Source organism: Cebidichthys violaceus, unplaced genomic scaffold (genome assembly GCF_023349555.1).
Source record: "Cebidichthys violaceus isolate CVI_PGR_0920_01 unplaced genomic scaffold, fCebVio1.0.p SCAF_12, whole genome shotgun sequence".
Taxonomy (NCBI): Eukaryota; Metazoa; Chordata; class Actinopteri; order Perciformes; family Stichaeidae; genus Cebidichthys; species Cebidichthys violaceus.
The window spans coordinates 8932279-8946733 of NW_027176285.1; the positions used below are offsets into that span (position 1 = coordinate 8932279).

General features: G+C 40.3%; 3 protein-coding genes across 10 annotated transcripts in view; all 3 read right to left on the reverse strand.

The window, feature by feature from the left end:
• Positions 1-33: 33 nt before the first annotated feature.
• smad4a (SMAD family member 4a) lies at positions 34-6560 on the reverse strand. Of its 6 annotated transcripts, none has more exons than XM_068706202.1 (11): positions 6433-6560; positions 5197-5543; positions 4936-5110; positions 4600-4629; positions 4314-4508; positions 3891-3998; positions 3578-3628; positions 3304-3487; positions 2994-3162; positions 2568-2706; positions 34-2140 (listed from the first exon to the last, which is right to left on the reverse strand). In XM_068706202.1, exons 2-11 carry the CDS (start codon positions 5434-5436, stop codon positions 1929-1931), a joined length of 1503 nt encoding a protein of 500 aa, XP_068562303.1. In that variant the 5' UTR covers positions 5437-5543; positions 6433-6560; the 3' UTR covers positions 34-1928. The 6 variants fall into 6 exon arrangements, with proteins under 6 accessions (XP_068562303.1, XP_068562301.1, XP_068562300.1 ...); XM_068706200.1 differs by having other exon boundaries at positions 6420-6560; XM_068706199.1 differs by having other exon boundaries at positions 6393-6560.
• A 1678-nt stretch (positions 6561-8238) lies between these two features.
• On the reverse strand, positions 8239-11660 carry LOC137869075 (bone morphogenetic protein 10-like). Its single transcript, XM_068706204.1, has 2 exons — positions 11191-11660; positions 8239-10804 (listed from the first exon to the last, which is right to left on the reverse strand). The coding sequence occupies exons 1-2, from the start codon at positions 11528-11530 to the stop codon at positions 9750-9752; spliced, it is 1395 nt and encodes a 464-aa protein (XP_068562305.1). The 5' UTR covers positions 11531-11660; the 3' UTR covers positions 8239-9749.
• A 1407-nt stretch (positions 11661-13067) lies between these two features.
• Positions 13068-14455, reverse strand: part of arvcfa (ARVCF delta catenin family member a) — a 28673-nt gene continuing 27285 nt past the window's right edge. For all 3 annotated transcript variants that reach the window (XM_068706206.1, XM_068706207.1, XM_068706205.1), the window contains 2 exons: positions 14206-14282; positions 13068-14021 (listed from right to left, as the gene is read on the reverse strand). In XM_068706206.1, the coding sequence (XP_068562307.1) occupies positions 13929-14021; positions 14206-14282 (170 nt within the window). In that variant the 3' untranslated portion in view covers positions 13068-13928. The remainder of the gene's footprint in view (positions 14022-14205; positions 14283-14455) is intronic.

Sequence of the window (14455 nt, forward strand, 5' to 3'; positions counted from 1 at the left end):
TTCCAAATAAAGATTTTCACAACTCCAGAACAATAGTGTTAAACCATTGAACTTTATTCAACCATACATATAAACACCAATATCATTCAAACTCATACATATTCAAAATTTATGACATAGTTGTAAAGATTAAGATGAGCATGAACTTGCATTTCCTGAACATTGTACAGCATTCTTGTTTCATCATTGTAAAGGTAGCAAAAGAGATATAGATACAAAATACTGCAACAGCTGTCGGTAAACAGAGCTCCAAATACCAAAATATTGATTTGTACTGAGCAAAAACTGAAATTCAGTTGATAAATAAAACCAAGCTTTTATAAGCATTACAATGAAACAACTGCAGTCTGATAACCTTTTCACTTTTCATAGGGTATATTTGGCGTCATTATGGCTTACACTTCCTCTCACAGTTCATTCCTTAACTCCCTTTACCTTAACTCAGCTGTTTAGAAAACATTATGGTAAGAGTCCAAATAATAAATACAAAATGTGGCAGTGAGCAATCTTAAAGTGATGTTCGGTTTGAAAGGTGGTTGTTTAACGGTAGTGTCACAGACAACATTTCCAATTTCATAAACCATTCTTGCTCCACAACTGGATCTGTTCCACATCGTCATCATTTTGCCAAAATTGAGCTAAATGCACCGTTTCCCCCTTCTGTGGGTGAGTGTTTGATACTGAAAACATAGATTTTAGGCAGACATTTTGAAGCAAACAGGTAATTAGCAAGAAAACCTTTTTCAACAATGCGAAAAAAAATGATATAGGTACAACAAGTAAGCATGCATGAGACTATGAAACAAGACAAAATACTTTTTTACAAATGAATAAAGTGCTAATGGACACTATGTGGGCATCTAATGTAAAAAGGATAATTATAAATAAATTTACGACGTGTTCTAACAACCTTTTCATTTGAAATTTAATAATTTTTATGTGAATTTGGCATTTTAAAAAACGTCAATTCTCAATCTCATAACAGCCTGAACTGCTGGTAGAATAATGGAAGTTTTATGGTGTTGAAAAAGAAGCTGAGGTCAGCTAAAATGGGCTTTTCAAATGCTCTTTACATCAGTAAAAACAACTATTCAAAAGGGGGAATATAAAAGAAAAAACATCAAACAATGACTATCGGCATAGAAAGATATTTAAGATTACATCTTACAAAAACATAAGTAACGAATAACGTGATTTTACAGAATTGTCCTGATTTGTGAGGTGAAAAACTCCACATGAAGCCATACAGGCACCAGAGAGCCACTGAAGGAGGACTGGATCAGCAGTGTACTCCAACTGAAATGACATCTGTTCAGACAGGTTTTCATCCAAAACAAGGCGTCACATTGTGCTCGGCTTTACTGGTTTTAAGCCAAAACAGTTTGCCCTCTGACTAAATAGTTCAAAGAAGGAATTTTGTCCGTTAGTTAACGGGGGCTCTATAGGTGATAAAATCTTAAAATGTTGAATTGTTCATACGAAAAAAAGACGGCGGCTGAGTATGAATCATTTTATGATTGACACTCTACACTCTCCTGTAGTTATGCTTTTCTTTTGTATTGCACCATGGCTGATTTAATAATTGATAGGTTTTTTGCATCTTTTAATGTCGCTGTGGACACTTTTTTTCATTCTCTTGGCAGCATGTTTCCAGAGTACTACCACTCCTCCCAGTCACTTACAGACCTGGAGTCTCATTCCATAGACTAGCGACTGCTTGTAGTGCTGGATTTGAAAGCAGTGTGTTAGTAGTAAACTGCCATCCTTTAAGTCTTTGTTCATACTTCTACAACCTACTCAGCTCCCCGTCGTTGCAGTCCTCCTTCAGCACCCCAGGCCTATAGGTGGAGTGGTTTGTGAAAAAGTACAGTCTGATTGTTTTTTCCCCTCTCTCTTTTTTTTTTTTTGTACAGTTCATGCCTCTTTGCTCAGTCGAGGGGTTGAGGGTCAGCTATGGGCATGGTGTGCAGAACTTCATCCAGTAGCTGTAGAGCTCGGTGTAAATGGATCTCAATCCAGCATGGCGTCTCTTTGATGCTTTGTCGTGGGTAGTCGGGCCCCCAGCCTTTCACGAAGCTCATCCGCAGGATGCACAGCCTGCGCAGGTCATCAACCCCAATGCCTGCAGCGGCAGACAAACCTGCAGAGGAATCACAGTCAGCAACGTGTAGATCGATGGGGTACAACAGGCCAAAGCTTGCAGAGATGTTGGCCAAGTTACTCTTGCAGTGAAAGTTTGAACATATACTGGGCAGACACACAGCCGAGCAGAAAAACACTGCTGTAAATATATCTCCAACTCTGACCAGGCCATCCATGTGTCAGAAAAATATTCATTATGTGGAACTTTATTTCATCTACAACTTAAATTGTCAAATTGCCAAAAACATGACTAAATAAAAATTCTTAAAATCAGTCCGAAATAGTTCAGCTAAAGAAAAACACAGCCTGTGTAGCAGTTTGTCTTTTCCTCTGTTCATGCTGCTCTGTAATTCTCTCGCTCACAACGCTGTGCGATCATAACAATACACTTGATGAAGAGTAGGAGCAGCAGTATGAACACTCACTGATGGCCGGGGCGATGCCTCCCACAGAGCCAGGCCCGGGAATGTTACCGGCCACTGCTGCCGCCTGGGCTGAAACTGCTGCCTGAGCGGTCGCTGCCTGCTGCTGCATCTGCCTGTGGCACTGACGCAGATCAAACACCTGGCCGAGACAAACATACACATACACATGTATTAATGGTATAAATTCTGCTGAATAATAAAACAAAGGGAATGCTACACATATTTTACTGTGATTATGGCTACTCCAATTTTTTTACCATGGCCCAATCTTGCTCGCATTAGAGCCTCAATCCCATTATGGATTATTGGTGTGCATGTACTAGAAATGTAGCCAGTGCCAACAGCAATCAGGAATTTGCTAATTAGAGTAACACCTGCTTGGACTGTCTTGCTTTTCATTGAATGACCATTGTACTGCAATCTCACCTTGATGTAAGCGCTGGGGTAGATCTTGTGAACTGCATCTCCAGGGGCGCGCCCAGCCTCTCGATCCAGGTAATAGCTCTGCACAAACACTGCGTGATCACTCAAACAGCGCACCCAGACATCTCCTTCGCCTTTGCACTCCAGCTGCATGCCTTTGCCAATGTGGAGCCTAAGAAATGGTCAGAAAAGTGAGACATTACCAAAGCTTTGCATTACTGTCAATCACTTATCATACCTACGACATGCAGTAAATATGAATTGCTTGAAGGTTCAATAAGATGATAAATCTCCCAGTGTGTGGGGGTAATACCTGGCTCTCTCTATGTTCTCTGTCCTGTGGACATTGCTCAGCTGGCCCAGGCAAAAGCGGTCCCCTCCTGATGGATCAACGTAGCCGTCCACAGTCACTGTCGGACACGTGGACGGCACCTTAAAGGTCTCCCCAACCTGGACATCCATCTCGAAGTACGCAATGGAGCACCAGTATTCTGGAGCTGGAACACACCAACACGCAACCACAGGTCAGATCGATTACACCGATGTAAAATTCGTGGATTGTCTTTCATCTGCAGCTCAATGCTCACCAGGGTGATTGGATATGGGGGGCTGGAACGCAATTTCGTTGGTAACAGGCCCTGCAATAACATGTCAACAGTATCTTTTTAACAAGCAATTCTGAAACTACACCAGACTTAACATGTGACACGTTATCATGATGCTGAAAATGATCAAATACAAAGTCTGCTGGGGAAAACAGTTATTTATTTATACATGCTACATTCCCTTCCCGTGTAAATTCTCTTAACATGAAAACCATCTCAGACGGTTCTATCAAATAAAAGAAAGGATAATGACTATTTTTAATGCTGGGTGTGAGCAGAATTTCCATCCACTCACAATAATGCCCTGTGTGAGGCATGGGGGGGTGATGCTGTAGATGCCCATTTTGATGTTGTGGTACTGCAGGGGTAAAGCTGCTGTTTCTGCTCCAACTGGGGTTAGGATCTGTAAATATAAATAATTGAATAGTTGTGTTTGCCCAATTTGTGCCAACTTGAAGTATGTGTGGTAGATCAGGTCACAATACATAAAATAGTTGTTTATTGCATTAAAATTAACTTTGCTCAATCAAAATGTAAAACTTAACAGGCAGTCCCTTCTAAAAAAAAAAGATTTCCAATGCCCTATATCTACTTTATAATGACATAAAATGAATACTTTTACAGTATCTTTTTTTTTTACTTGATTGCATTACTTTAAATTAGAGTGCATCTTGCATTATGTTTTGCATAGATATGTAGTCCCTGTGTAGCGTCTCACTTGAGGGTCCAGCACTGAAAGCAGAGGTTGAGGCTGAACTGCCGCCGTCTGATGGGGGGAGCAGAGCGGGGTTGATGAAGGTCTCCTGTGGACCGGGCCTTGACGAGGGATGCTGGATGATCTGCAGGTGGCTTTCAGAGCTCGAGTGACATTGCTGGTTGTCATAGTCATACTCATCCTTCACCAGGAGTGGAACTACATGATGAGAGCAGACAAAGGGTAAAACTAAAAGGACGTCCACAAAATCTTCAACGAGCAAACAGGAACATTTTGGCATCTCTCTTACCTGAACTTGAAAGGGTCAGCCCTGATAAGTCTGCAAAACATTTTTTAAAAAAATGAATGAATCTGTTGTTCTAAATTAAGAAAGGTGCTGTGGAATAAGGAAAATTATAAAAACAAATATATATATACCCAAACCATGTATTAAAAATTCCAAGTCCAGGTAATAATTTCAATTTTAATTAATATGAAGGGGCTAAATCATAAATCATGTTAAAAGACACCAACTTGTATCAACCCTCACAATCCCTCCGTGTGTCTGTAGCATCGGTCTATATTTCTCAATAACCTAAAACATTGATATGTAGTTAAGACTAAGAACCCTATAATGCTTACTTACCAATGCCTGGAGAGACGACCCTCTCGTAGTGGTATGGGTTGACGCAAACATTGTCACATTTCAAGTCAAAGGCATACTGGCAATATTTGACATGTTTTAACTCATTCTTGTGTAGGTCAGGCCATCGCCACAGTCGGGCATAGACAACGTGGGGGAAACCTTTGCGCCCTGCAACCTAAAGCACAGAGAGGAAGATATAATGAGATTGATACAAGGAGCATACAATCAAACCAACTTGGTAGGGTATATCTGCTACTGTACCTGTAGGCGTCCATCCAAAGTTCTCTGTATGGTTACACACTTGCTAGGATGAGCTCCATTTGTAGTGATGGCTGTGATAAGGGAGTCGAGCTCGTCTTTCTTCTCCTTCAGCTTCTTGACGAGACTCTCAATAGCTCGCTTAGCAAAGCTTTCACTCTCCCCTCCCTGGCGGTGGCACATCAGGCTATGCACAATGCTCAAACAGGCATCGTTACTTGTGGGAGTGTTTGTGATTGACATCTTGCTCCTTGGGTTTCAGCCCTGGTTGAGACGTTCCAAGTTGTATCCGTTATGCCTTTACCAGTTTAAGTGTGAAGGTGAAAGTACTCTTGCAGTACTGTGGCAACCTAAAAGAGAAAGTGCAGTGTCTCAGTTTACAAACTGTATCACCATGACTAGAGTGTAGGGAGAGAAGGGTTAATCATATCGTTAAGCCCTCTGCAAAGCCAATCTAATGTACCTTTAAAATGACTGATGACACTTAGACACGGTTAGTGGAGAAAATAGTTTTCGGGCAACTTCCAAAACCTCTACAGATATAGATATTTTGGGCATCTTTCATGTACTACTCTGTTAGCATTCACACACCAATTACTGTTTTCTCAATGTATTTAGTTGGTTTGTCGTAATAAGATTAAGATAAATGAACATTTGGTAAAAGGTAGTTTTTTAAGAGCATTTCACAGCAAACGTAGCTATCGTTAGCCCAGATGCGATAGCTAAGCTAACTAATACGCAAGGGTAACGTTAGCGCATGTTTTCGAACAGTGTCTCAGTAACTTAGTGCGCAACCCAACATGGCCTAAATTATTATCTTCCTTTATTACATGCCTCTATATAATTAAATACACATCTGTAGTATGTCTGACACGACTGAGGAGTATTGAGCTAGCTAATATTGCTCAGCTAATGTTGAGTGGATGTTGGCGTTAGCTATCGCTCGGCTTGCCGTAAAATACCGTTAGCAAACGTTACCTTAACACAAACGTACTGTGGACTTGGTGATTTATCCGCTCCGTAGCGTTAGTCCCAGTGGTGCAAGATGATAAATGAGTGACTTTAGCTACTTAAACCCTGATATGATTTCTAGCGTTTGCTATCGTGTGTTAATGATATCTAGGCTAGCTTGCTAGCACATACGCTAAGAGCTAGCTAACGCTACAAACCCTCAACTTCACGCTAGCTCGCTGGCTAACCTTCTATGATGGCCCAGAATCCGTTACCTCATGTGCGTACCAGTGTATATGTTGTCCTCATCACACTACTACTGTATATAGAAAATACATAATAATCATATTCCAACACATTTATGGTTAACTGGCCACGAAAGTAAACAAAACAAAAAATCTCCCCACCCTCCACGCTCCAACTGCGCATGCACGCGTAAAATATGAAAGGCGTGGCGCTGCTAGTTGTTATTGTATTTGTTAGAAAATCAAAACCCCTTACTGATTTCAAGTCACATGCATACATACATACATACATACATACATACATGCATAAATACAGTGCCTGTATTGCATAAGTATTCGCGCACCTTGAATACAATTGAGTTTTAATTGGATTATATGTACTGGGTACACAAAATAGTGAAATGGAAGAATATAAAAACTTCCAAAAAATTGAAAAGCAGTTCGTGCATTTGTATTCAGCCCCCTTTGCTATTACGCCCCTAAATAAGCTCTGGTGCTACTAATTGGCTTCACAAGTCAGATAATCAGTTAAATTAAGTTCACCTGTGTGCAATCCAAGTGTCACATGATCTAACGGAGCACCATTTTATCAGTTATTACAGAATGGAATGAATATGGCGCCACAACAAATTTGCCAAGAGAGGACTATTGTGATCTGATGGATTTTATTGTAATATAAAGTCTCCCCCTTGTGGTTATAATATAGTGTGACATAACATTAATAAAAACAGTCCCCTGTCCAATTCTCTCTCTCACGCTATCTCCTCCATATCCCCCAGTGCGATTATCCACGTGTTTATGATTTAAAGTTGGCCTCCCATGAACAGCAATAAAGCTGTGTTGCTTTATTGAGTGATGAACAAAGCTGCCATCACACAAACCTGCTCAGCTGTGTTGTTGACCATGTGAGAGTAAGGGAAATCAACTGATACCTTTAAAAAAAAAGCAAAATGTGGTATCATTTAATGTGTCTTTTCATCAACGGTGAACATATTTGTCATTACTTTGAACTTGGCTTGTTTTTCATATATATATATATATATATATATATATAAATATATATTTTGTTATGATTGCCATACATATTTTGAGAAATTGGTTGAAAGAGTATTGTAGTTGTTTTCCCAGTCAAAAGGAGAGTCAGAAGAAAATATGAATCATGTGGGGGAGAGTCTTGGCTTTTTATACAATGAAATATAAGATTCATCCCCTTCTCCTCGCCCCAATATTTTTTGTACTGTCCCCAAAATACAGCAAGCGATGATGAACAAAGAATTCAATGAAGAAATCAATTGGTTCACTGCCAGTCGATATCTCTTCCCTGCACACTTGGCCTATGTAAATCTGTGTGCTGATTGAGGATCCCATTAAGTTTGAAAGTTCAACAGTGTTATTCCATCATTGTTATCTGCTTCCGACTGTTAACAGCAGAAGCTAGGTGGTGATGTGACATGTAATTTTTCCATTTGTATGGTTGCTGTGGCTGTGATAAGGGCCTCAGCATGCCCGTGTCAGAAAAAGGAAGTGGGAGGGTTCAGAGGGCACCAAGCAACCTCATGGCAGGATTGTCAATAGAGCATGTTGGCGTTGGACACCAGGAATCTGACACCACCTCACCTCACAAATGCTGCCACTTGGAGTGGCGTCTCATCCTGAGTGACGGTCTACAAGACTCCAGGCTCTGACACCTCGTTATCACTGTGGCATGGAGGCAGGCAGAGAGAGGCCCGCCAGGCATGTGACGCAAGAGGAATGGGGATTAAGGTTGTTAGGTAGGGAATGCTGTGATTACCTGGCAATGACACAGGGTGTACAAGAGATCAAGCTCAGATCAAACTCGCTCAATGACTAGTTTTTATGTCAGGTATTTTATTTTTACAACCATAATAACATTAATATTGGTGCGAGAACCAAAAGCAGGATATGAATGGCTGGGGTGTGAGGAAAGATTTCACAGCGGTTGACAGAGATGTTAGGTAAGAGAATTTTTTCTTACAAGAAGCCTCGATGAGCTCCAAGACACAGAGAAAATCCTCTCCTGGTCAGAAGCCAGAGAAAATATATTTTCTGCAAGTTTGGCAAGCAAATACGAGGAAATGTGTTACATTCTATATATCATTTCAATGGCTCCAACACACCACAGGGCACAGAAACAAATGATACCATTTACAAATCTGCAGCATGTATATTCATCTAGAAATAATTTTGGCAAGACTATGATTCAATTACAATTACATTTTAAGAGACTTTTCATATTTAAAAAAAAATATACAGCAAGTAGTGCAAATCATTTTAATCTGGTGGCTGTCCTTAAATGTTGATTTTTCCATTCTGTTTGAATAAGATGGGAAAAAAAAGAGTACGTTTTGAGAATGGTCTGTGATGAAAAGTCAGCGATAAAACATTTCGATTTTGGTATGATGTGAGTATACTCTGTTCCAGCACCCACACTGAAATAACCCAAAAAACAAACTTCACTTTTGTCAGATTTAAACTTTGCACTCAGGGTACATCTTTTGTGTTTAGATCTCGCACACACATTTCCAAATTATTGGATTATTGTATCCGATATCAGTGCTGCAGTACTCGCCCCGAAACAGCATGGAGCTCACTTCATCAGAAACAGGTTGAAGAGAAGTTTCTACCAGAATGTTCAGACATCTGTTATCATAACTTTCTTGTCTCCTCTTCTTTTTTTCTGTCACTGTGTTGGATGGAACTGATGCTGTATTTGCAAGAATATGGCCTGTGATTCACAATGAATTGTGGAACTTATCCAAAAGCTTTCTAAAATACCAAAAAATATAATAAATCATGACGGACAGCTTTATATTCTACACTAATATAACATAAACCGATTTACCTTTATACAATTACAAATGTACATCTTGTAGCACAGACATGTGGCCATCCCTAATTTACAACTAACTAGTCTAGACTCGTGTTTTTAACACAACACTGTACTGTGGAAACAAGCACATGATAAGATAGATAGATAGATAGATAGATAGATAGATAGATAGATAGATAGATAGATAGATAGGTAGATAGATAGATAGATAGATAGATAGATAGATAGATAGATAGATAGATAGATAGATAGATGGATGGATGGATGGATGGATGGATGGATGGATAGATAGACAGACAGACAGACAGACAGACAGACAGACAGACAGATGGACACACAGACAGATAGATAGATAGATAGATGGACGGACGGACGGACGGACGGACGGACGGACGGACGGACAGACAGACAGACAGACAGACAGATAGATAGATAGATAGATAGTATTTCTGAGATGACGGTTGAAACATCAGTGCACAGTCTCTATCTCTGTGTAATAGTTCTCAGGGCTATCTACAGCCACACTCTGCCACCACCATTCCCTCATACTTGTGGTTGAAAGTGATCACCCCGTTGTCATGATAAAGGAGTGAGATAGGCTCCAACTTAGTGGGTACACAGCAGGCACGCGATGCTCTCTCCGGACTCTTAACACTCAGCAGTGTCTGCACTATGGCATGTTTGGTAGGCGAGACCTCGGATGTCAACGGCGGGTTGCACACACCGTTGCACTCATACGCCTCATAGCCCAAAGGTTGGATGATCCACGTGTCCCAGCCAATGTCTTTAAAATCCACAAAGAGCGGGGTCCTCTTGCAGGGCTCGCTCTTAACATTGCGACGGATTCGGGGAGGTGCGTCATAGATAAGGTTGGACTGCAGTTGCGTGAGAGACTGTTTGTCCCGCTCGTCCTGGTTGCCGTAGCCAGCGTTGTGATTAACGGGCCCCCAGAAAGCTTGTTGGCTCTGGCCCACGTTTTCAGGAAGGTCATTCTCGTGCTCGATCATCTGGTTGAGCTCTTGTTTATCCTGTTTGTGGCCTCTACTCTGATCATCTGAGAATACAATAATCATCGCATTGTGTTTCCCCTCCAAGCTCCTGTTGATACCAACCTCAACCAACCTCTCGCCCTGCCCTGCGACCTCTTGTTTGGCCCCTTCCTCTTCTGAACCCAGACTTGCAACATGAACCTCCAGTCTGTGAGTTGCACAACCTGACTTCCGCCAGAGTGCAACCACATGAGTCAGATCAAATGACACCCAGCTGTTATCTTTGGCACGGATATGCTTTGTCACCAGTTCCTCCAAATCCTTCATCTCCACCACCTCCTCTTTATCCCTCCTTCTCTCTTCTTTCCCCACCTCTTCAGTCCAAACGACGCCCTCATGTATTTTGTAGATGGTCACCTTGCAGTCAATGCCAGCATGTGGTCTATGGGCCTTCTGGAACAGGGTGAAAAGGCGAAGCTCAGCTATTGTTATGTGGTCATTGTGGCTCATTGAGATGTTGAATAGCAGGGGGTATATCCTCACACCCCTGGCCGTTATACTGTCGGGGGAAACATCTGAAATAAAAAAAATAACAAAAAGTGTGTGGAAATGCATTTTGCAATTTCCGTGGTCAAAATACAAGTTGAACTATGTTAAATATTAAAATGTACCCTTACGCACCCTATCAAATACACATAATAGATGTTTTTGGTTTGTTTGAATCACAATAGTTATAAATTGTCAAAGCTTAGTTCCAGTGCAGCTTCATTTTTTCAATCACAACAATTAACTACATTTACAGTACTTTGACTTCCATAAATCAAAGTAATCTAAATCTTTAAATCATTAAATTATTAGAATGTCAAACATGATCCCAATGATAATTCGAATGAGTTTACAGCTTACACAAAGAAAAATTATGCAATATATAAAATTGTGTCAAACAAAAACAAGTTTGTACCTTCATTCTTGAAACTGCGCACAACGTTGGCTGAGGGCACAGCAGTGGGGTCAGTGGCAAATCGGTTGTACAGCTCCAGCATATACTCTGGTGGTTCCTTGCGGGCAGCGAGAGGCCTGGTCTGGGGCCTCAGCTCCGTCAGGTTCATTGTGGACAGAAACTGGCTCAGAAAGTCCTGTGCATCAAGTAGCGGATTATCACCCACATCCCGACCGACTGATACCCTGTGACGGTTCTCAGGAGACCTGATGGGACTGCTCAAGCTCAAACCAGTCAACGTCAGAAGCAGGACGTTGAGAGAGCGGATAACCCCGAGGTTGGAGAAGACTGAAATGGTCATGGTCGAGTGGAGGAAAGGTTAAAATCCAAAGATTGAGTAACGTGAGGGATCCTTTGGAGAGGATACCTACAAACAGCTCAACCTGTTGAGGACTCTTCTTCGAGGACAACAGGTTGCTGTTGGGGGCAAAGAGAAAACAGCTTTGCCCTTGTTGATCTTGAGGTTTGGTTCTGAGGGCAGGGCTGTCCAATGTGTTGCGCTGACATGTTTGGAGATGTCACTAAGGCCCTGCTCGGCCCTCCTCTCTCTCTCCCCACCAGGAACTTATGACTATCCATAATCATTTCCACTGATATTCTGTCTCATTGTGATGTATGCTTTTCTTTTGTTAACCACAACATTTGCCTTACAGTGACTTTAGATCTACATGACAGTGGATTTATTAACGTCCTTATGTGGCACAACGCTGGAATCAAAACATCTAACCATGATACTTTAGCTTTAAACACATTCAGAGATAAGTTAATACAACTACATTCACCAAAAAGCGTGATAAATTAAACAATGGGAATTATGCTGGACCATTTTCCCATCTAATACAGGAAATCAATACCAATTAACAATATGGTTAATATATGCTTTGCAATCTCCACAAGAGGCCAGTGTAGACTCAATATCTGTACTCCTGCCTCCGTATCTTAAGTTGAATTAAACATTTTCATTAGGTGCTAAAGGGGGCTGATCTGATCTAATTTGCATATGCTTTTAGTTAATTACTGGTTTTGTTTTCTAGTAGTGGCTGTCAGACACATATGCAATCATTGCTATCATTTAAATGTACAACCACTTAAACAAATAAACACCAAACATCACTCCAAGATCTCAGCTATAGTGCTGCTTCAATGTAAACAACACACACATGCAAATCATGAAGATGTAGATATATGAACGCACAGTACATGTGTGTATCTAAAATGCCACCACGTATGCAAGTGAGCCCTGCAGCCTGCGGTAGGAAACATGACTAATGCCAACACATTTCAGCACTCTCAGTGGCAGTGTGCACCACACAAGTTCAGAAGTTCATAATCACCCCTCACAGCTATGAGGTTATACGAGTGCCTTGACAGCTCGTCTGGGTGTACATAGAACATGCACCAAAGAGGTTTTCAAAGTGGGAGGCAGGTTCTCTCAGGGGACCTTCAAACTGTTTCAGGGAAGAGCAGTGAATGGAAGCGGAAAAATATTTAGTTATAACATTAGTTATTTAAAGGCGATCACATAGAACATTAGTATGTGTGATTTGATTAAAGAGATAGAGTAGTTAATGGGAATTTTACTGTTTCCCCAGTTGTAATTGTGCCACTTTAAAGTTCAAGTCCTTATTCTCATGATGTATCCTGCGTAGTGTGACTAAAAATTAGCCCTGGCTGTGAACACATGTCAGACAACAACAAACACAAATGTTTAACAGTTCAGTTTGACCATTTATCTATTAATTAAACTGGCCAGAGGGTGCTGTTTAATCTAACAGGCACCCACTGATAAAACAGAATCCAGTCTGTAATACAAAAAGAGAATACAAATAAAAATGAGAAATTATGCACATCATTTATTTTAATTTTTCATTCAACATCGCAATGCAAAAAGAACCACTGCAAAGCAGAGTTGTATAGAATGTAGGATCACTTACCGGTATTAGCTAATGCACATCAATAACTTTAATTAATAACATGGGTATTACAATAAATATTACAATATAAATACCTTCATTTAGAATATTAACAGTCCTTTGTTACACATTTACAATCCCATTTTGCCTATCATGAAACAAATGGAAGATTTGCTTATGACTGCACTGTCTAGTCTAATGGCAGGTTTGTCAAGAATAAACTTAATTCCAAATAAATTGGATGTTTTTGATGACTAGATCGACAGTAGCCCTAATCCTAATTATCTCAAACACTGAACAAAAATATTCTTAAAATTATTTTATATCAGAATCTTCTTTAGCCCAGAACCCATGGGGATGGACAACAACAGATCCAAATGTCAATTTAGGCCTTAAGCTTGGCAAACTAAAAGTATTATGAATTATCTCATACATGTGTAACAGTAAAATTCTAATTGTACATGTCATATATTCTTTGGAGTCATGATTCACCACAGTTTGCATATTTAGGCTATTTCAGATGTCATACATAATCCATCATGAGTCTTAGGCATACAGTATATCATCCTAAATGACAAAATCTATTAAATCTTTTGCCAAATAACCTCCATAATAAATACATGTAAATGTTTGGCACATTATTCCCTGTAAACAAAGGAAATTATTTTGTGTTATTTTTATGTTTGTCTGTCTGTACAAGAATGAGCAAATTGCACAAGTCCGTATTTCACCAATGGAAAGTGTCTGTACTGGATTGAACCGGCTCCACTGGCTGTGTCGTCGTGTTTACACCCAGGAGTCCAGTGGTGGAGGTTTGTTATCCATGAGGCCCACTGCAGGCCTGCCAGCTCTGATGAAGTGTTTTCTCTCACTTATCGCCTAGGTAAAGAAATATGCACACAGATGGTGATAGTCAATTAGCATGAAAAAAGCAGACAGTTACAATTAAAATCACAGGAAAGTAAAAATTTTAAACAAAATCCTGTAAAACAGCTACAATTTCTGCTCATGCTCCATACCCGTAAAATGTAAACTTATTCAGTACAGTCAAATGGCAGATTACCTGGAGAGTGTCTCTTTCCACAACAGGCCCTTTTCCATCTCCAACTCTATCATTTGGCTCTAAACTGGAGTACACATCTGTAAGGGAAAATTATAATAACATTAGCAGTAGGTAATATGGCAACAGTGTTGCTAGTCTTTAAATACAATGAGAAAAAAAGAATAGATGCAAATCAGTTTGTACTTTTAGGGAACCCTTTGTAAATAAGTAGCCTGCTTTTGGAAAGCCGAATCATTTTTCATTTCGTTCA

Coding starts and splice junctions, on each gene's coding strand:
- smad4a (XM_068706202.1), bottom strand. CDS start 5,436: ATGTCAATCACAAACACTCCCACAAGTAACGATGCCTGTTTGAGCATT. Junction 5,111..5,196: donor CTTTGGATGGACGCCTACAG/GTACAGTAGCAG, acceptor TCTGTGCTTTAG/GTTGCAGGGCGCAAAGGTTT. Junction 3,999..4,313: donor TTTCAGTGCTGGACCCTCAA/GTGAGACGCTAC, acceptor TTATATTTACAG/ATCCTAACCCCAGTTGGAGC.
- LOC137869075 (XM_068706204.1), bottom strand. CDS start 11,530: ATGACCATTTCAGTCTTCTCCAACCTCGGGGTTATCCGCTCTCTCAAC. Junction 10,805..11,190: donor GCGCAGTTTCAAGAATGAAG/GTACAAACTTGT, acceptor TTTTTATTTCAG/ATGTTTCCCCCGACAGTATA.